The 22,780-nt window shown below is 35.4% G+C and overlaps 2 protein-coding genes across 2 annotated transcripts in view; one reads left to right on the top strand and one right to left on the bottom strand.

Moving 5' to 3' along the window:
• Nucleotides 1-294: 294 nt before the first annotated feature.
• LOC134667994 (solute carrier organic anion transporter family member 4A1-like) lies at nt 295-22,259 on the bottom strand. The gene is made up of 9 exons (XM_063525462.1): nt 22,099-22,259; nt 21,589-21,756; nt 21,183-21,359; nt 20,350-20,532; nt 19,795-19,916; nt 6,391-6,587; nt 5,675-5,788; nt 940-1,064; nt 295-452 (listed from the first exon to the last, which is right to left on the bottom strand). Exons 1-9 carry the CDS (start codon nt 22,190-22,192, stop codon nt 295-297), a joined length of 1,338 nt encoding a protein of 445 aa, XP_063381532.1. The 5' UTR covers nt 22,193-22,259.
• Nucleotides 19,393-22,780, top strand: part of LOC134669455 (ATP synthase subunit b, mitochondrial) — a 98,394-nt gene continuing 95,006 nt past the window's right edge. The window contains exon 1 of the mRNA XM_063527041.1: nt 19,393-19,405. The gene's annotated coding sequence lies outside the window, so the exon portion shown is untranslated. The remainder of the gene's footprint in view (nt 19,406-22,780) is intronic.

Genomic DNA, 22,780 nt, shown 5'->3' with positions numbered 1-22,780 from the left:
TATAGTGGGATTTTCTGAGTAAAGAAACAAATGTACGGGAAAGTATCGAGGTTTAGCACAACTTTCACACACACATTAAGGAAGGATAGGTATTATTCGTTTTGTTTTAAGGGTATAAACTACTAGTTTTGAGTGGGTAGTCAGATACAGTGACATCACCGCGAATTGAGGAGCTACGCTTAAAGCATTTTCCATCGTAAAAAAATGGTACCATTGCTCAATTGCCACAGTTTTCGTTTCGTGAAACTTATTGCAAAGATCTACCAATCATCTGCCAATTTATCTACCAATGGTCTAGCAATTTGCCCATGCCCTAATGCCCATGTAGAACCCGTGGGCCCCCACGAAGGCGACGAGTGACACCACGCTTGACGCGACCCCTAACGCCATCGCGACGTCACGCTTGTCCACTGACTCCAACAACACGGTGGTATGCCAAACGAACGCCAATGCTGAAAAGCAATTATAAATAATTATATTTTTCTTAAAAAGACATCAGCGCTTCAGAGTCATACGACAGGAATCTAGCCGCCGTGCCGCCGAAATTACCTACGCTCTCATTTTATAACGGCATTTTGAATTAACATTTGATATGGAAATTCAAGATACCATAGGCAGTAGGCCTGCCAATATCAAATTTCGTGGCACTTTCTCCTTGTAAAAGTTTTTATGTTTACTATATTTTTCTTTTCTTTTGTGTTTATTTATTTATTTATTTATTGAGGAGATAACACAGAAAAACATACATGGGATGAACATAAAACTTAAAGTAACATAAATGGCCTTAAATACAGATGCTTCCATAAACGTATCTCACAGAGAACATATGTATATTTATACATATGTTCATTGAACATATGTATGTTAATTATTTCTTATTCTTATGTACAAATCTCAAGAAACCATGCATAATTATATTAAGTAAAAAAGTGAACTTACTGCTGACCAACCAAACCACCACATACATCGTTTGGTGGAATGAGTAGATACTGGCGCAGGAGCCGTCGTCGCACGCGCCTCTGGTGACGCGCCCGCCCGGCGCGCATGAGCACTCCGAGTATACGCTGAAACAGGAAGTTAATTATGTCCATCATATTTAGAAATAGAAACAATTTTAGGCCAGTAAAATTAGACCCATATAGAGTTTTGGGGATTTCATTCCCAGCAAGCTGGAAATCGTTTTAATACCTATCGTTTGGACCTAAATGCGTGCAATCCGAGTTTGCGCAATCCCAGGAGGTGTGCATAAATTTAGGGAGCCTTAGGAGATAATATTTTTCCATGGATTGTCAAACCACTCGATGTAAAAGGGTCAATTTCGGAACACGATTTTTTTTCTGTCCGTGATGAAAATCGCGGGTTAGCATCAAATAATACTTACCATTTTTTTTTTACATAATTAGCCACACTTTCACACCGGGTTCCATATGAATTCACTGATTAATTGGTTTTTAGAGTACACTTAAAAATACCTAAGGGCTCAAATTACTACTCCCGTGCCCTGTCCGGAATCTACTTTTGAGCATAATGAAAAATCCTACGAAAAATTCTACATTACTATCACTAATTTAGTGTCAAATACTTAAACTAGATGATATTTACTATCACTGAGCACATACACTATTAACTTCATTGTGGTAAATAACTCGTGATCGAAGTTTAAATTTTGTCCGAGCGCGCGAGTAAAATTTCGTCGGCAAAACTCAAAGGGCTCTCACAGCCGACGTCTGTATCTGAACCGCTTCGTGTCCCGCCTCACCTGTACTGGCAGTATTCGGCTGATTCTCAAAGCAAGCGGAAGTACGTCAAGCCGCGGCGTGTTCGAGCAAATCGCATAAGTATTTCGGAATCCGGGTGGGCGACAATTTTTTTCTAATTTCGATGCCCCTTATAAATTTTATTTCCCACATAGCTTTTCAAAAACAATTATCATATTTAGGAGCCCTTTATGTATCTTTATGTAAGCGATAACATAACAGTTTGGTTAAACACGATTTAAATTTTTGGCGATTTTTTTTATTACGAATTCTAATTTCCGTGCCCTAATTCCCATAGAATATTTACCTAAAACAGCTGATTAAGTGGCACGGGAATTAGAAAGTATTACATTCATTGTCAACAAATTTTTAATTGGGGGCACTGTAAGTTAATTGGCAATGTTTACGTCATATTATTATTACATATATATATATATATATATATATATATATATATATATATATATATATATATATATATATATATATATATATATATATATATATATATATATATATATTGGCATTGAATATATATTATATGTAATAATAATATGATGTATATCTTTTTATTTTACATTTAAGGAAATCTCAGAGAATGCACAAAAATCTATGAACAGTTTTTTAGTATAAGTACTATAGTACATACTTACAGGGTGGACCCGAATAACCCGGGCAATTTTAATACGTAAGGTAAGGTGGGATAAGACGACACTGGGGTAAGACTGTCACTTGTATGGAATCCTCGTACTGTTAGTCTTGCGCCACCTTACCTTATTCATTTATCATATTAAAATATTATATAAACATAAAACTATTTTTGGAATTATTACATATTATAATACCCGTACCTAACAAACATTACATGAAACAAAATGAATCAAATTTACAATGGTTTTATTTTGTAAATTTGACAGCTGACAGCGTAAGCCGTATAAAGTTTAAATATCTGGGAGACCGAGCTTTGCTCGGAAAACATATACCACAGAGACACCTAGCTAGATCGATTTTTCATCCCAGAAAACGCCCATACTATATGATCAAATTTCATCGAAATCGTTAGAGCTGTTTCCGAGATCCCCGAAATATATACAAGAATTGCTCGTTTAATAGATTAGTTGTTATAAATTAGCTTTTCTAATAGGTACAAGAAAAATTAAATATATCCTATTCTTACTATATTATAAATGCGAAAGTATCTCTGTCTGTCTGTCTGTTATCTCGTCACGCTTAAGCCGCTGAAACAATATCTTCTTGATAATACATATTTGGCATGGAGATAGTTTGAGGACTGAAGAAGGACAAAGGATCTGGGGGCACGGCAGTGCCGCCGCCAAGTCGAGCAAAACAAAGTGGCATGGCCGTACCATCAAATCTCAATAACATTCTATCTAAATAACATTTAATTTGAGCATGTAGTCTAAGAATTAATACACTTTAAAATCCCTTAGTTTTGTCACTGGCACAATCACTCTCAATCAATATTATTTTAAGGTACTTCTAGCATACCCACAAGTTCCAAATTTGAAACGTAATTAGGTTTTAGCTTTTTAAGCCAATAAAAATCTAATAATACTGCAATATTAGTCACGTTCTAAAGATAACTGCATAATTAAGTTTGTAATCCTATAGAAATATATGCGATAACAACGTTACCTTTTAGTTCTTACAATTAGTAGGGAGAGTAAAGGTACACTACGATGGACGATGTGAGTATGAATAAAGATGTATTATGATATGTATATACATAGTATCAGTATGGTATGGGTATGTTTACCCGAAAAGAAGGACAGCCTACAAAAAGAGATGGGATCATTTCAATTCATGTAAAAAGATGCAAATCTCGCAACACAGTTCTTCTACTCTACTACAAAAAAGTTTTGGGATGTAATGTGAAACCAAGTCGGTTATTTTAGTCAGTGCCAGGGGGTATTTTGTAAGCAAGTTTTTTTTAGGAAGATTATGATATTTTTGAGAAATTACTTAACCAACCTACACTTTGAAGATTTTCCCGCAGGGCAGGGACACCCCGTATACCTATGTGTAAAGTAAGGCGAGGTAAGACTAACTTAGTTTATTTTGATCGGGGCAACACTAACAGTATGAGGATTCCATACAAGTGATAGTCTTACCCCGGTGATAGTCTTACCCCACCTTACCTCATATGTGTTCAAACAATTTTTTGGGTTATTAATTTTTGAAGGCAGCATATTCGATTTCTTCAGATTAACTTACACAATAACTTCTTCTCACTGTGCCCCTATTTATTTCTTAGTATCATTTCCTATAAGACCATATACCAGATCATACACCTTGTACCTATCTACATGCAGATACATAATGACACTTTTTAATGAATAGTTTTGTATGTAAAGGCGGATAAGTTTACGAAACTACTCAAAGTATTGTTTTGAAATATGTACACTTTACTAAGAAAGAGAGATTAGTTGCCATTCTTTTTTCGAACTGTCAAAACGGTTTTTCTACTGTGCAATTTATATAAAACACTAGCATGTGACGCCACAATCAAATTACCTACTATTTTATAGTTTTATACGGATTTTAAAATATAAATTGTGTCTAAAAATAACTGGTCGTTTCTCAAAAAGTTGGCACCGCCAGGTTAAAATTTATGTTTTTCAAAAATTTTGCATTTTCGCATTTTTTTTATTGGGATCGTTAAAAGGCAACTTAAACTATTAGAAAATGTGGAAGGGAAGCAATTCCTTCAATTAGTTTAGGAGATATAGGCGTTTGAAATTCAGGTGAATGATATCAAGGGCAGGTGAAAGATATTTTGTCTCCAGGTTATCGATAGTAGAAGCAGGTTATCGAGAAATAAGTACAAATTCCAATGAAAATATTGACAGGTTATCGAGAGGCGTCATTAACCTGTGTCCGTTGCCGTTAACCTGGTTTCTTGTCATCATTCACCTGTAATGAGTGTCATCCACCTGTCCACCACATCATTTCAATGCTTTCTAAAAATAATCGAAAAATGTGTCATTAAAATAAAAGAAAGGATTAGTCAAATACGTAGTTTTTAGTGTAACATACTTTCGTAGATTTGTTGTTCGAAACTAAAATTAAAGAAGGTAAATATGTCCGATGCAACTTCAGTATGGTTGCAGTATATTATTGTAGATTAAAATATACATAAATAATAGTATTAAGTACCAAAATAAGTTAAGAAAACAATTCCCGTGCAGTGTTCTAATTTCCGTCCTAGTAAAATCTAATTTCCATGGACACACTAATTCCCGTGCCCTGACCAAAATTTTAAATTTAAATAACTTTTATAGTTTTATGAATATTTTTATCCCATAAGAAAATTAATATTTATTATATTTTTTATCAAATTCTCAGCATATTTTTTTTTGTGTAATGTTGGTATTTCAAAATTCCATGGAAATTAGACAAAAATGCTCGTTTGGTGAAATTGACCCAAAAGGAACCCAGCATCAATTACAATGACACTTCAGGAAGGTTTGGCGGATCAGACAATTCAGTGTTTGGTGAAAAGGCATTACCAAAAATAAAGATTCAAAATGGCTTTTTTACAGCTTTGACTACGAATTCATATTAAGGTACCTTTCGGATCCTCAGATTTGATAAATCATGATTAGAACAAATTTTCCGTCGGACGTACCGTTTTTGATCTACACTTCTACAGCAAAAAACTGCAAAAGAGCAAAAATGTATGCACACCTCCTGGGATTGCGCAAACTTGGATTACACACATTTGGGACCAAATCGCTTGCTGAGAAATAACTACCTATTCACAAAAATCTAATTTGATTGACCTATTCGTAGAATTAAAATACTCGGACATAGAAAATAATTGCGAAACGGTGCACAAATTTTAGAAGTTTACAAAATAAACTGCGGTTTCGATGAGAATAAAGTAAAGAATTTACCCAATGGTATTAACAGTGTCCGCTGTAGCACAGCCGGCGTGGCAAGGAGAGAAATACGTCGTCATCTGCTCGGGGACGCAGACGGGGTCATACTCCATCCATGGTCGATCGCAACTGAAAAAAACAACAAAACTTATTTAGCCACATATAATTTTAAATGAATGGCCACTAGTGTTGTTAAGTTTACATGGGTTGTTTAAGCTCACATAGGCAGTGGCAGATTTGCCCTAAGGCCCACTAGGCGCGGGCATTGGCCGGGTGGCAAACTATTAGTGGCGGCAAATTGTGGAAAAAAAATGGTAACAAGAAATAACTCAAAATGTAGTCGATATGATGGGCGCTGAAAAAGGGGCGGCTACAGGATCTGGGTCTAGGGAGGCAAAGGATTGCAATAGGATATTTGACTACTAGTCAAATCAGTTTCTTTTTTCGAACTGACAAAACGGTTTTTCTACTGTGCAATTTATATAAAACACTAGCATGTGACGCCACAATCAAATTACCTACTATTTTATAGTTTTATACGGATTTTAAAATATAAATTGTGTCTAAAAATAAACTGCTTTCTATATTTCTCTATATAATGTTCCGGTGGTTTATTTCATGCATGATGTAAAATAATTAATTTTAGATACAGTCAAATATCCTATTGATCTTGTACGAACCGGGGTTTAACCAATGCTTTAGACATTTTTGATAGCAAGAACTAAACTTACTCGCAGTTTAGTCCACAAGCAGGCTGAGTATAATTAAGCTCGGTCAAGCCTCCAATCCCGCTTCGATTGCAGCTCAGCACCGCCGTCATCGCAAAGTAGAACGCGGTAGCGAGGAAACTCATCTTTGCGGCGTTGGCGACTGCTGCGTTACGGTCAAACTTCGGCATAACGGGGGCGGTGTAGAGGTATCCAGCTAGCTGAAAGTACGACACATAATGTTATTCTTATTATTATTCTTTAAAAAAAAGTATAACCGACTTCAGTTCCACTTTGTTACATAGTACATTTTGCTATGTTACGACAATAAGTTTCACCGACTATTTAGTTACATAAAATGGTAGAATAAACGTTTATTCGACCTTGCTATACGGTATACGAAAATAACTACAATAACTGTCACCGTCTCAGCGACTATAGGGTACTTGACTACTAGTCAAATCAGTTTCTTTTTTCGAAATGTCAAAACTATTTGCTACTATGGAATTTATATGAAACACTAGATGTGACGTCACGATCAAATTACCTTCTTTTTACAGTTTTATACAGGTTTTAAAATATAAATTGTGTCTAAATATAGAGTCTGGCTAGCCAAAAATTGTTGACAGATATTTCGTTGTTGTATCACCAATTGTCTATGCTTTGAAAAAAAGCTAAAAGTCAGTTGTCGATTTATGTCATTCATTCAAATTGTTTGCGGTTTTTATGGGGTTTATTTTAAATAATATTAATAATTTCTATGCTGAGTGAGGTTCACAAACTATTATTTAAGCTCGTAAATAATTACGACAATGTGCGAAGTCGACGTGTAGCGTTGTATAATGAAAAAGTGCAATGTTTACAACTTCTAACCAAATGTAAACAAAATACGAGGTTGGTGCTCTATAAATATTTTGATACTTTAAGTACTAGTTCTAACATTTGCCGATTACTTTGATTAAGTACGTGAATTTATTAATGCCTGAATCTCATAAATAGGACAAGTGTATAAAGAAACGGATAAATTAAAAGTTCTGAAAAATATCTATAAAATCTAAATATTGGAACGTAAACATGTGTGTTTGTCGTTGACTGTACTTTAAATAGTGGTAGAAATTATGTGAGCTGACTTTGAGTGCACTTAAACGTTTATTTAGCTTATTTCCTTAGGTACCTTATTTGTGCACAGAATATCAAAGATATTGTCTAGTATCAAAACTATAATTCCTACTACACAAAGTGTGACCAGCCCAAGATTTTTTTAATTTCCCGCCAATAATTTAGGTAAAATTTCAGTAGCCAGACTCTAACTGCTGTTTACGTTTCTCTATTAATCTTCTGGTGCTTTATTTCTTGCACGGTATTCAATTACACAAACGGGTCTACCGCGATATAATTTCATTGTACTGTGAGTGTTGCGTATCGTGCCGTGGACAATAAACATTAAACTTTAACGGGTAGCTGCAATTTCTTTGTTTACCCCGAACATTTTTATAAACTAATTTCGGGTAGTTTAGTGTTGTTTTCCCAGCAAACATTTTAAGTATTTTTTCCTAGGCTCGAAGAAGATTTTTCCAATTTAAGTGAAAATGACGTCCTAAGTCACCAATTATTTTACGTATTGTACACTTTTACTTCCAAGTCAAAATATAGGGATAATAAAACGTAAATTTCACTTCATAAATACACCATGAAGTCAGGGACTTAGGGGTTGAAAATAAGGCAAAATATTAGGTAAAATTAACCTTAAACCCTGACCAATAGGTCAAATCTACTAATAAGGTATTTTAGGTGTATTTGCGACGTAATTATTACTTATACGGGGACTATGAAGTCACGGACTTAATGGTTGAAAATAAGTCCTATTACTAGGTAAAATTAACTTCGTACCCTGACCAATAGGTCAAATATACTAATAAGGCCTTTTAGGTGTATATGCGACGTAATTATTTCTTATACGGAGACCATGAAGTCAGGGACTTTATGGTTGAAAATCTGTCGAAATATTAGGTAATATTAACTTCGAACCCTGACCAATAGGTCAAATGTACTAATAAGACATTTTAGGTGTATTTGCGACGTAATTATTTCTTATACGGAGACCTTTAGGTCGTCGATTTTATGTCGATTTAGCTACTAATTTTAGGTAAATGTTACTTAAAATAGATACCAAATTGCGACCATATAGTTAAAATCACTTGTAAAGTACTATCAATACCATAAGGTTGTGCCGCCATTTTCTTTCATTATAACGAGATGCTAAATATGAAATTGCATAACTTAAGTTGTTATATCTTGAATGGTGCCATCGCACGGTACTTTATTGTGCTAATATTCAAAATAAAACAATATTTTTGATCAAGTCAATACACTCACACACACAAATATTCAATTACAAGCAAATATATGCATTTTGATTTTATAAAATGTTGAAAACTTAAATATTTCTAAAGCCCATCGATAGTTTTGTATGTAAACCTAACATACTGCACGAAAAAATTTTCTGTGCACTAGATTTCATCGTTCTTCATCAGCGTAATCGGCCTAAATTATTTTACATGACTTAGTGGCCGCCATTATCATTGCACAACTTAAAGTTGTTTTCTTGTTAGACAACTTAGACATTTTGTTTCTGAGTGAAAAGAATATATAAGCGTAAAATGTTTGTGTCTCTTTTTCTCTTCATCGCGTCTCATCTAAATATTGCCTCGCAGAGTAATTATATGGATAAAAATATGTCGCCATCACGTCTAAAGGTGGTAAAGAATACCAAATTAGTACATTTTCACAAACGGGTCTACCGCGATATAATTTCATTGTACTGTGAGTGTTGCGTATCGTGCCGTGGACAATAAACATTAAACTTTAACGGGTAGCTGCAATTTCTTTGTTTACCCCGAACATTTTTATAAACTAATTTCGGGTAGTTTAGTGTTGTTTTCCCAGCAAACATTTTAAGTATTTTTTCCTAGGCTCGAAGAAGATTTTTCCAATTTAAGTGAAAATGACGTCCTAAGTCACCAATTATTTTACGTATTGTACACTTTTACTTCCAAGTCAAAATATAGGGATAATAAAACGTAAATTTCACTTCATAAATACACCATGAAGTCAGGGACTTAGGGGTTGAAAATAAGGCAAAATATTAGGTAAAATTAACCTTAAACCCTGACCAATAGGTCAAATCTACTAATAAGGTATTTTAGGTGTATTTGCGACGTAATTATTACTTATACGGGGACTATGAAGTCACGGACTTAATGGTTGAAAATAAGTCCTATTACTAGGTAAAATTAACTTCGTACCCTGACCAATAGGTCAAATATACTAATAAGGCCTTTTAGGTGTATATGCGACGTAATTATTTCTTATACGGAGACCATGAAGTCAGGGACTTTATGGTTGAAAATCTGTCGAAATATTAGGTAATATTAACTTCGAACCCTGACCAATAGGTCAAATGTACTAATAAGACATTTTAGGTGTATTTGCGACGTAATTATTTCTTATACGGAGACCTTTAGGTCGTCGATTTTATGTCGATTTAGCTACTAATTTTAGGTAAATGTTACTTAAAATAGATACCAAATTGCGACCATATAGTTAAAATCACTTGTAAAGTACTATCAATACCATAAGGTTGTGCCGCCATTTTCTTTCATTATAACGAGATGCTAAATATGAAATTGCATAACTTAAGTTGTTATATCTTGAATGGTGCCATCGCACGGTACTTTATTGTGCTAATATTCAAAATAAAACAATATTTTTGATCAAGTCAATACACTCACACACACAAATATTCAATTACAACACTCAATTACAAGCAAATATATGCATTTTGATTTTATAAAATGTTGAAAACTTAAATATTTCAAAAGCCCATCGATAGTTTTGTATGTAAACCTAACATACTGCACGAAAAAATTTTCTGTGCACTAGATTTCATCGTTCTTCATCAGCGTAATCGGCCTAAATTATTTTACATGACTTAGTGGCCGCCATTATCATTGCACAACTTAAAGTTGTTTTCTTGTTAGACAACTTAGACATTTTGTTTCTGAGTGAAAAGAATATATAAGCGTAAAATGTTTGTGTCTCTTTTTCTCTTCATCGCGTCTCATCTAAATATTGCCTCGCAGAGTAATTATATGGATAAAAATATGTCGCCATCACGTCTAAAGGTGGTAAAGAATACCAAATTAGTACATTTTCACTACGCGGCACGTCGTGGCGACGTCGAATCCACATCGGAAACATGACCTAGTGTTGACCTAATGGTTGTAATCACTAATTTACCGTCAATAAATACTAGAGCTCCCGATACACGTGTTACACGCTGACACGGGTACCCGTGTTCTTAAGCCCGCCGGGCTTAAGAACCCGAACTACACGAACCCGCCCGGATTCGGAAACGTTTACACGGGTACCCGTGTACACGGGTACACGGATACACGAAATAACGGACCTTATTTACCCGCCGGTTCGACCCTTCACTTAGCGGAGATTCGTGCTATGAAGACATACGATTGAATATGTGGGAGGTTAGGAACATTCGATTACCTACTTTGCAGTTTTACTGGATTGATTAGTAATGTCAATAATAGCTAGGTAAGTACACTTTGTTTTAATAATCATAAGGGTCAATTTCACCAAACGAGCATTTTTGCCTAATTTCCATGGAATTTTGAAATACCAACATTACACAAAAAAAAATATGCTGAGAATTTGATAAAAAATATAATAAATATTAATTTTCTTATGGGATAAAAATATTCATAAAACTATAAAAGTTATTTAAATTTATAATTTTGGTCAGGGCACGGGAATTAGTGTGTCCATGGAAATTAGATTTTACTAGGACGGAAATTAAAACACGGCACGGGAATTGTTTTCTTATCTTATTTTGGTACTTAAAACTATTATTTATGTATATTTTAATCTACAATAATATACTGCAACCATACTGAAGTGGCATCGGACATATTTACCTTCTTTAATTTTATTTTCGAACGACAAATCTACGAAAGTATGTTACACTAAAAACTACGTATTTGACTAATCCTTTCCTTTATTTTAATGGCAACTAATCTCTCTTTCTTAGTAAAATGTACATATATCAAAACAATACTTTGAGTAGTTTCGTAAACTTGTCCGCCTTTACATACAAAACTATTCATTAAAAAGTGTCAAAAACACATATGAGGTAAGGTGGGGTAAGACTATCACCGGGGTAAGACTATCACTTGTATGGAATCCTCATACAGTTAGTCTTGCCCCGATCAAAATAAACTAAGTTAGTCTTACCCCGCCTTACTTTATACATAGGTATACGGGGTGTCACTGCCCTGCGGGAAAATCTTCAAAGTGTAGGTTGGTTAAGTAATTTCTCAAAAATATTATAATCTTCCTAAAAAAAACTTGCTTACAAAATATCCCCTGGCACTGACTAAAATAACCGACTTGGTTTCACATTACATCCCAAAACTTTTTTGTAGTAGAGTAGAAGAACTGCGTTGCAAGATTTGCATCTTTTTACATGAATTGAAATGATCCCATCTCTTTTTGTAGGCTGTCCTTCTTTTCGGGTAAACATACCCATACCATACTGATACTATGTATACAGGGTGAAATTTAAATCACTGGCCATATTCATTCCCGGCACTAGGTTACACTTAAGGAATCTATTTAGCGAAAAAAAAGAGTACACTTTTTTAAAATTTTCATTTTTCAAATTTTAAATATTTTCCACGAGTCTTGGTCACCCTTAGTATTACCACAAATGTAAACAAACCTAATAGTAGGTTTTAACAACAACATCAGCAAAACCCTTATCTGACCTTCACTAAACCTTATAATCGTTGCAATAGGGTCCACCCAGTTAGTGTTGGCGATGGTAGGCAAGTTTATCAATTTCGAGGGTAGTCTAAACCATTCCGTGCTAGCGGTAAACATAACGGTAAGCATAAATGATTAGTCACTCGTCACTCGCCAACCTTAAAATAATAATCGCGCGCCTACTAAGGTTAAAAAAAATGCTTTCGAACCGGGAATATTACGAAGTGGTACGGTGTTATTTATTAAGTGGTGAGTGTTTACGTGGTGCACAAAGATTATACGAAATGGAATCCGTTCCACGCCTTCGCAGACAAGGATTGAATCCAAGAGTACCATCTCGTGGGACTTTCGTTAATTGCGTCGATTTTTAATCAAATGTACGTAAGTTGATTCAATTTTTTAAATACGCCTGAATGCAAAGATTCCTGACCTAGTTTTTACTCATTGTTTTTAAGCCACGGACGTTTTGTTAATAATCATTAGTCAGAAATAACATTTTAGATTAAAAATGGGTTGCCTTTGCATTATGACGGTTCTAAGCCCGTTAATATGAAAGGAAAAATTAGCAACTTATGTATGTAATCTCGCTGCAATAGGGTTCATAATTGTTGACGCGATTGCAAACAGCGGGAGGGGCGGGGTGTCAATGACCTTAACTGATAAGAGAGAAGCGGGTGTAGTGGGTAGTTGTCGGTTTACCATAACGTACGAGGTTTTTAGGACCACTTGATGATGAGTTATTTCGAAAAAAATGTACTGAGCGGTATTAAAAGAAAAAACACGTGTTTAAGATTTTTTCGAGTTCTTTCAGTTGTTTCAATTTGGCCAGTGAATTAAATTTCACCCTGTATACATATCATAATACATCTTTATTCATACTCACATCGTCCATCGTAGTGTACCTTTATTTTCCCTACTAATTGTAAGAACTAAAAGGTAACGTTGTTATTACAAACATATATAGTCTATAGGATTACAAACTTAATTATGCAGTTATCTTTAGAACGTGACTAATATTGCAGTATCATTAGATTTTTATTGGCTTAAAAAGCTAAAACCTAATTACGTTTTGCTAAAATCAAATTTGGAACTTGTGGGTATGCTAGAAGTACCTTAAAATAATATTGATTGAGAGTGATTGTGCCAGTGACAAAACTAAGGGATTTTAAAGTGTATTAATTCTTAGACTACATGCTCAAATTAAATGTTATTTAGATAGAATGTTATTGAGATTTGATGGTACGGCCGTGCCTCTTTGTTTTGCTCGACTTGGCGGCGGCACTGCCGTGCCCCCAGATCCTTTGTCCTTCTTCAGGCCTCAAACTATCTCCATGCCAAATATGTATTATCAAGATGATATTGTTTCAGCGGCTTAACCGTGACGAGATAACAGACAGACAGACAGAGATACTTTCGCATTTATAATATAGTAAGAATAGGATATATTTAATTTTTCTTGTACCTATTAGAAAAGCTAATTTATAACAACTAATCTATTAAACGAGCAATTCTTGTATATATTTCGGGGATCTCGGAAACAGCTCTAACGATTTCGATGAAATTTGATCATATGTGGGCGTTTTCTGGGATGAAAAATCGATCTAGCTATGTGTCTCTGGGAAAACGCGCATTTTTGAGTTTTTAGGTAGGTATATGTTTTCCGAGCAAAGCTCGGTCTCCCAGATATTTAAACTTTATACGGCTTACGCTGTCAGCTGTCAGATTTACAAAAAAAAACATTGTAAATTTGATTCATTTTATAGAATAGAATAGAATAGAATAGATTTATTCGTAAGCACAAACAATCGGAACAGTACATAGTATAAAAGAAAACACAAAATAAGATTAAAGTGCCACGAAATGGCCCCATCTCAGCATGTTGCTGGTGGCTTCCAGCGCTGATCTTCCGATGAGACCATCAAGTGAGAAGAATCACGGAAGGTAACAAACAAGAAGAAAAAAGACAGAAATAACATACAGTCAACAGTTAATTAAATAAGAAAAAAAAGTTACACAGCAAGAAGATACAACATAATGACTATTTACAATTAAGATTAATTAATACATAAAATTTTGTTTCATGTAACCTTAGGTACGGGTATTATAATATGTAATAATTCCGAAAATAGTTTTATGTTTATATAATATTTTATTATTATAATATGATAAATGAATAAGGTAAGGTGCCGCAAGACTAACAGTACGAGGATTCCATACAAGTGATAGTCTTACCCCAGTGTCGTCTTACCCCACCTTACCTTACGTATTAAAATTGCCCGGGTTATTCGGGTCCACCCTGTAAGTATGTACTATAGTACTTATACTAAAAAACCGTTCATAGATTTTTGTGCATTCTCTGAGATTTCCTTAAATGTAAAATAGAAAGATATACGTCATATTATTATTACATATAATATATATTCAATGCCAATATATATATATATATATGTAATAATAATATGACGTAAACATTGCCAATTAACTTACAGTGCCCCCAATTAAAAATTTGTTGACAATAAATGTAATACTTTCTAATTCCCGTGCCACTTAATCAGCTGTTTTAGGTAAATATTCTATGGGAATTAGGGCACGGAAATTAGAATTCGTAATAAAAAAATTCGCCAAAAATTTAAATCGTGTTTAACCAAACTGTTATGTTATCGCTTACATAAAGATACATAAAGGGCTCCTAAATATGATAATTGTTTTTGAAAAGCTATGTGGGAAATAAAATTTATAAGGGGCATCGAAATTAGAAAAAAATTGTCGCCCACCCGGATTCCGAAATACTTATGCGATTTGCTCGAACACGCCGCGGCTTGACGTACATCCGCTTGCTTTGAGAATCAGCCGAATATTGCCAGTACAGGTGAGGCGGGACACGAGGCGGTTCAGATACAGACGTCGGCTGTGAGAGCCCTTTGAGTTTTGCCGACGAAATTTTACTCGCGCGCTCGGACAAAATTTAAACTTCGATCACGAGTTATTTACCACAATTAAGTTAATAGTGTATGTGCTCAGTGATAGTAAATATCATCTAGTTTAAGTATTTGACACTAAATTAGTGATACTAATGTAGAATTTTTCGTAGGATTTTTCATTATGCTCAAAAGTAGATTCCGGACAGGGCACGGGAGTAGTAATTTGAGCCTTTAGGTATTTTTAAGTGTACTCTAAAAACCAATTAATCAGTGAATTCATATGGAACCCGGTGTGAAAGTGTGGCTTCTTTATGTAAAAAAAAAAATGGTAAGTATTATTTGATGCTAACCCGCGATTTTCATCACGGACAGAAAAAAAATCGTGTTCAGAAATTGACCCATAAGATTAAATTTAACAATATCTTAGTAACCGTTGACCTCATTGATAGGTATTTAATTTTCTTCATTGATGTAGTTTTTTAATAATTAAAGTAAACCGTAATGATTATCTAATACAAAAGTAGATATGTAGTTATGCTTACTGAAACTACAACGAACGGAATATGTTATATTTTCTATTAGCAAAATCGAAATTTGCTCACTGTTTTTAAGTAGCAAAGTGCCCTTGTTCGAGCTGCTGAGGTGAAATAGTACATTATTGTCGAGGCTCGGAAGTAGCTACTTGCAGGCTGAGGATTCGTTTTAAACGGACGACCTTGGGAGTCCGTTTAATTGAATCCGAAGCCAGCAAGTAGCCTTCCAGCCGAGTCATATATAGTGCTTTTCTCAAAAATGGTGCAAGAAATATAAATATCATAGAAATATTTTACAAAAGCAACATTCTTACGTATATATTTTCACAGAACAAAGCCCTTGCCGCCTTTTTATTTTTTTTAATAAAAAAATAGAAGTGTATTTTTCTGCCGAAAATACGCCAACCTATTTGAGACAGCTAAATAGTCGCGGTACTAATAATCTGTTTGGCTGTTTAATGGGCCTGTGCCTTCATTTGATATGGCCATTTCAACTTTTAAAAAGTTTGGAACTCGACAAATAATGGAATTTGTATGCAACATTGCAGTCCTAAAATCGAGACTGCAATGTTTTTACCTTTTTAATTTTTGACTGACCATAAACTCCGCGCTTCGCGACCTATTTTTTAGATGGCAAAGTCGACTTTGCCGTCCATTTTTGAGAAAAATCAATTAAATTGGTACAACACATATCAATCACATTGAACATCCGATAAAATGAAACTGCTAAACAGTCGGAGCTCCTGAACCTGAATCTTTGTTTTATTTAAAACTTTACACATTACTTCAATCTCCGCTACACGCCAAGGACGGGTTAGGCCCGCGTGTATTTAAGGTCCGTTTCGCCGTGTACACGGGTACACGGGTACCCGGATACACGGATCTTAATTACACGTGTACCCGACTACACGTGCAGAACGGGTCAGAAAACCGTGTACGTGTAGTTCGGAAACGGGTACCGAACACGTTTACACGAAACCCGGACACGACCGCGAGCCCTAATAAATACGTCGCCGGCACGTGCGTTTTTTCCCCATTTATGTCGCCGGCACGTGCCCACGACGTCGATTCGACGTGCCTCATTTTGGTCTCCTAAATTGTGCGACCTAAAATAGGTGCCTTTTTCGGAATATCGACCAAAAATGTTTGCTGGGTTATTAATATCTCCGTTGACATTTGTTGGGACGTCAGTCTTTCCGTGACCACAGCTGGTGCAACTCAGCTGAAACGTCGGAATTAAAGGTAAAAACAATGAAATTATATCGCGGTAGACCCGTTTGTGTAATTGAATATGTGTACAAAACGCGAGAGTTTAAAGTGTTTCTTGCACGGTGTTAAATAATTTATTTTAAATAATTACAGTCAAATACCCTAAAGGTACTCATGACAGACATTTCATCAATAAAGTCATTGCAACAAGAAGGTCTAAGGTAAGTACCCCTATTAACGAGGGGGTTAAGCAAGTTTCCCAAAAAGAGCCAAAAATGAAGCATAAACCGGCGGTGTATTGACCAAGACATATTTTTTTATGTTAGTTTGATAATTAAAGTTTATATTATTTTAGTTTCTGGCCTTGTTTTAGAAAATTATAAAGGAAAAAATAATTATCAAAACCAAAATGTCGAAATCGCCTATTACCGTGGTACTGGACCGCTGTTACCCAAATACCGCGGATGTGGGTTCCTTTTTACGATGGTAGATAACTCGTTGCATTTTTAGTTCCATAATTATAATAAATATTATTTATTTGACAATAATGGATAAAATATGGTATATTCATTATTCAATACATACGCTTTTCATATTATAAGACTTATTTTAATTATTGAATTTTAAATAGAAATATGTACTTAGTTGGTTCCTTTAACGCTAAAAACATCGTGGGGTACCCTTTACGAGCAAGTGTGATGCTGTCGAAATTCTTGTTTAATTTAATACCTATCTACGTTAAATAAATAGGTACATACTTAATTATTTCAACCGGACGTGGAGGGCAAAATGCGCCTAAACGTTCAAGCTATCACAATTATATTCTACACAATACATATACAAGATCTGTGTAAATTAATGTTAATGTTGTATGTTTGTGTTGTGTGTCTATTTTAACATAGAATACATTTTTCTACTCCAGCACTTCTATTTGTCGATTAAATGACTGCCAGTGATTTCTAAACCAGCTACATTTGAAGCGCGGTGCGTAGGGGGCCGTGTCCTTTGTCTATATGATCACTAATATCACAATAGCGAAAAGTTGTATAACTGACTGTATTTAAAAAAAACTATTTTCTAGGCAAAGATCTAAAAACCAATATTTACTTTGACTTTATATATCATTTTATGTTTGCTGCCTTATAAAAAATATTATGTGCAACGGTACAACATTAGGTCTGAAAATTCACAGGCCTTTCTTCGGCCCTTGAATTTTAAAAACCCTTTTATTGTGTACCTGGTATACCAAAGAATATCAAAAGTATTAGGTATTTTAAGAACCTATTAATTTTGAAGCCATGAAAGTTTTAGGTGGGTCTGTATTAGGTTCTCATACAGCTTATTACCGAGTGATGTATTTTCTACCCATCGTTAAACGGTTCAATTCAAATAATTTTAAAACTCATTTACGACTAATCAAAATAAATAGTTATCTTGTATTTTTTTAATACGATCAATATGGATGATTCCAAATATTACAAAACAATGGTTAAAATAAACTTTATAACCATACTTCTGTTTTTATATCAATACTTGAACGAGTTTCTCATATAAGGGTTTCTAAGAAAACGTCTGAGAAGGTGTCTAAAATTGTAATCAAAATTAAGAGTTCTTGCATAGATTTCATACCACGCTAATAGCTCTTTAGTTTTATAGGAGGTTAAATAATTCAATAACATCAAAAGTCAAAGAAATGTGCATTTATATATGAAAATAAGATCGCTTGAATCTAAAATACCGTTTCCGTTATTACCGAGGTATACCTCGAAATTAGGTGTCACACAAAGAAAATGGAACCTAACACCGAGGTTTTTAATTTCCTATTTTTTCCCCTTTTGGCGAGCAAATATCGCAAATAAAGTATTTGGGAATCATAAAGATAATAACTAAGAATCAATCTCAAGTCTTAGTCTTTCCATAATATTTATCATTATTACGCTAATTACTAAATAGAATAAGCGTTTACTTACTTGAGGTGTTGCGTGTTAGTATGGAGCAACCAAATCTTGCGCTCTTGATACGCTAGTTTACGTTTTTCGACTTGTTTGTGTGATGTTTCCGTAGTAGTGTTATACTTATTCGACAGTCAAAAGGTAAGGCTTTATTTCTGTGTTCTTAGATTCAAAGAAAGTTAATAAGCTTTCTTATTAAAAGCTATTTTGTACATACCGCGGTAATTAATGCCTATTTTAATGGGGTCGTTAATAGGGGTACTTACCTTATTCAAATTGTAAGTCATATAAAAGTAGGAACTACAATTTTAATTTTAAGAACTTACAATAACTCCTAATGCGATATTAGTTTTATCTCAACATCCATTAGGTTCCACAGTGAATCGTTATCCGGCCGCACGTAGTATTTCACCTGTAAATAAATAAAGGGTTTTTAAGTATTTTTGTTGAGAAAAAAAATACAATTAAGAATGTAATTGGCTGTCGTTGTACCATCAGCCGTAAAAGTGCATTTATCAATGAATTCATTCATAGTTTCTCCAAATAATTTCGCAGCTCACATCACATAATTGGGCACTTTTTCGTAAAATACTTGCTCTTGGTTATTTACGAGTACTATCATTTTCTGATTTGTGATGGAGAAAGAGGCTTAATTAGGCCATCGATCCCGATTGATCCCGATCACGTGATAGCTTTGTTCAATAAATAACTAATGTGAATATTCTTAATCACAGTAAATCAGTGGAACAAATTCCTACGATTTGGTTTAGGTACAATTTGGGAATAAAAATGAAATACGCGAATTATATAATACCTATTTATCATACTTTTTACACTACTGCCCAAACAAAGAGTGTATTGATTGTTTTTTTGGCAATATGACCCAAAAAGGAATTTTTCTATGGAAATGTTGACAGTTCAGTGCAAATCTCGCGCCAGTTCTTATGATTTTATCTATACCACGCATTAAAGTACCTGGGCAAAGGCCGCATCATGCAGCCCGAAGCCCCGCCAAGCAGCTACCAGTAAGGCCATCGCCAGGATTTGCAGGACTCCCACTCTGCTGCCAAGAACACGACGCATGCTACGGAGTACACCTGGAAATATCAACAGGTTTTATTTTATTTGTACTCAGAAAAATAAGAATGCTTATATTATTATAAGCATTCTTATTTTTCTGCTTTATAGCAGCTCGATGGGCCATACACACACAAAGAGATAAAAAATTATTTTCTAATAGGTACTCCAAACGTAAGGATACTGGAGTACTTAATATCTAATAATTTCTGGATGTGATTCAGACAAATGTAAACACCCTAATGTAAATCTGCGTATCAACCTTCCTACCTCATTGTCTCTCTACAAATTTATTAATTAATTATTATCTAGTTTCTAGGTCAATTGGCTGCGGTAATGGATGTAAAGCAGCCGCAATTCAGTCAGGTGAGACAGTTGCTTTTGTAAAAACCACGTCCGATGCTTAGGAGCAGTAGGTTGCCAAACTCCTACGAAGTGGTGGAAGATGCGTACCTTTGTCACTTCCACGTTTTATTTCCGGCGCCGGAATCGCCTCAGGATACCTGTGGAGCCGGACCAACGTGATCAGGCACTTGATGACGCTGCTCAGGATCACCAGCCAAGCCAATTCCAAGCTCAAGGTTTTCAAAGTCCTACCGAAGGTGAACACCAACACCCGGTATAGGATGAAGAGACCTGAGGAATTGGAGGGCAAATATAGAGTATTTGACTGTATTTAAAAATAATTATTTTACACCATGCATGAAATAAAGCACCAGAACATTAATAGAAAAACGTGGACAGCAATTATTTTTAGACACAATTTCTATTTTTAAACCCGTATAAAACTATAAAGAGAAGGTAATTTGATTGCGACATCACTTGCTATTAATGTTTCATGTAAATTCCATAGTAGCAAAATCGTTTTGAGAGTTCGAAAAAAGAAACTGATTTGACTTGTATTTAAGGAAGTGAAGTGATAAGATAGTCGTTAAGATGTTTCAGGGGGGGGTGGAATTGAAAGAGTTAATGAGTTGCCTAATAATTGAAGTAAGCAATGCGCGAATTGAATGATTGCTATTAGCATTATTCAAGCGCTATACATGCTTTAGCTGCTGTCACTAATTCCACGCAGACGAAGTCGCGGGCAAAAGCTAGTTTAATATAACTGTAATGACCTATTGTGTTTGTGTGATTTTATCTATTAAATAGCACCTACTCATATTATCGAGAACCTCTGTTTCGCCCTATGATTGACTGGTAGAGACTGCCTTTAGGCATTAAGTCCGCCACTTGTACTTATCTTTATTGTGCAATAAAGTTGAAATAAATAAATATTAACTTACCAACATGCATATGCAGGTTATATGAAGGATTCTGTTCATCTAAATACGCAATTCCATGCGAAAAGAAGGCCGCTCTTCCGAGCGCGGCCACTACCCCGCATATGAGCAGCATGGACAGACGGATGGCAGTCTTCTTGGAGATACCCGTAGCTAGTGGAACTACGGTTCCGCAAAGACCTGCAACCGAAAAGCAGACGGTTACGTGCGGAATTTTTGCTTACTGATTATCAATGTGCATCCACACAGCAGTTAATTTTGTGGTTCGGCCTTCGCATTTAGACACACGTACATGCACCTTCGTTTTTCTGTGGTAATGCAAGATAATTTAAACTATTCGAATTTGTACCTAAATCACAACCAATAACTTTTTAAATAAGACCAAAAGGTACGATAATACTCAACTCACCTTCATCGACAGTAGTATCCGGGCCGGGCAACGCAAACAGAGGCACCGTGACAACCAGAGCGGCGATGGTCCATCCCACTAGCACGCTCCTCCTCCTCTCTGAGCCCAGCCCACTGATTATCGGGACCACGAGGAACTCCAGCAGCGATATGCTCATTATAACGATATCTAGAAGGGAAAGATAGATATGTTTTAGGAACCATAAAAAAAATTGGCTTAAATCTCCTAACTTCAGGTACATTACATAACACATAACGTACCCAGTGGCGGATATGCCCTAAGGCAAAGTAGGCCCGGGCCTAGGGCGGCAAGTTTAAAGGGGCGGCAAATTGTGACAAAAAAATTCGTTGATGATAACAAAAAATAACTCAAAAAGTAGTCAATATGATGGGTGCTGAGAAAGAGGCGCTACAGGGCCTGGGGCCTAGGGCGGCAAAGACTGCAAATCCGCCACTGAACGTACCTACAGGTAGGTTTTACGTATGTACATATTACCTGTACCCAAATTACCTGTAATATAGTGCGGCAGCTCTTCAAGGTCAGCACTATGCTGCAGGAGGAAGAAGGCCACCAGCTCTGCCATCATTAGCGCCGTGAACCCCATTTTGACCGTGCCTCGAAACGCCACCGGCTCGAAGCTCTCCGGGTTGAAGTATTTTCGCACATGCTCGCGAACTGACAACATCCAAAATAAATATAAATACACAAATAGTAGATTCTTAACCAAGGGTTGAAAGGCATCCATTTCTGCCGAGGTAGTTTGGCGCTCGAACGCAGTGAGAGCGCCAATAATCCGAGACAGAAATGGTGCCTTTCACCCGAGTTAAACACTCTACTTTTCATATCGAATGCGAGGAAACCAAACAAGACAAGGCAATTTCTCAAAATCAGTAATGGAAGTACCTAGTAGATCTACGGCCATGATTTATTTTCCTTAGGACTTACTTGCTATCGGAGACTTTACATGTGTGAAGATTAATAACCCCTAGCGAAAATCATCTAGATTGCAATATTTACGAAAACACACATTTTTTAACAAACTGCAGTAATTTTAATAGTTATTTTCACCACACCACCTGGTAAAGGCTCTCTGGAATGTCCGTTCGCGATAAACTCAAAAACTACCTTCTACTGAACAGATATTGGTTTCACCTATGAATAGCCTATGTACTCGTAAGGAAATCATTTTAAA

The sequence above is a fragment of the Cydia fagiglandana genome, chromosome 1 (assembly GCF_963556715.1).
Source record: "Cydia fagiglandana chromosome 1, ilCydFagi1.1, whole genome shotgun sequence".
Classification (NCBI taxonomy): Eukaryota; Metazoa; Arthropoda; class Insecta; order Lepidoptera; family Tortricidae; genus Cydia; species Cydia fagiglandana.
The sequence above is the reverse complement of the archived record's forward strand: the minus strand, read 5'-3'. Positions and strand labels throughout refer to the sequence as shown.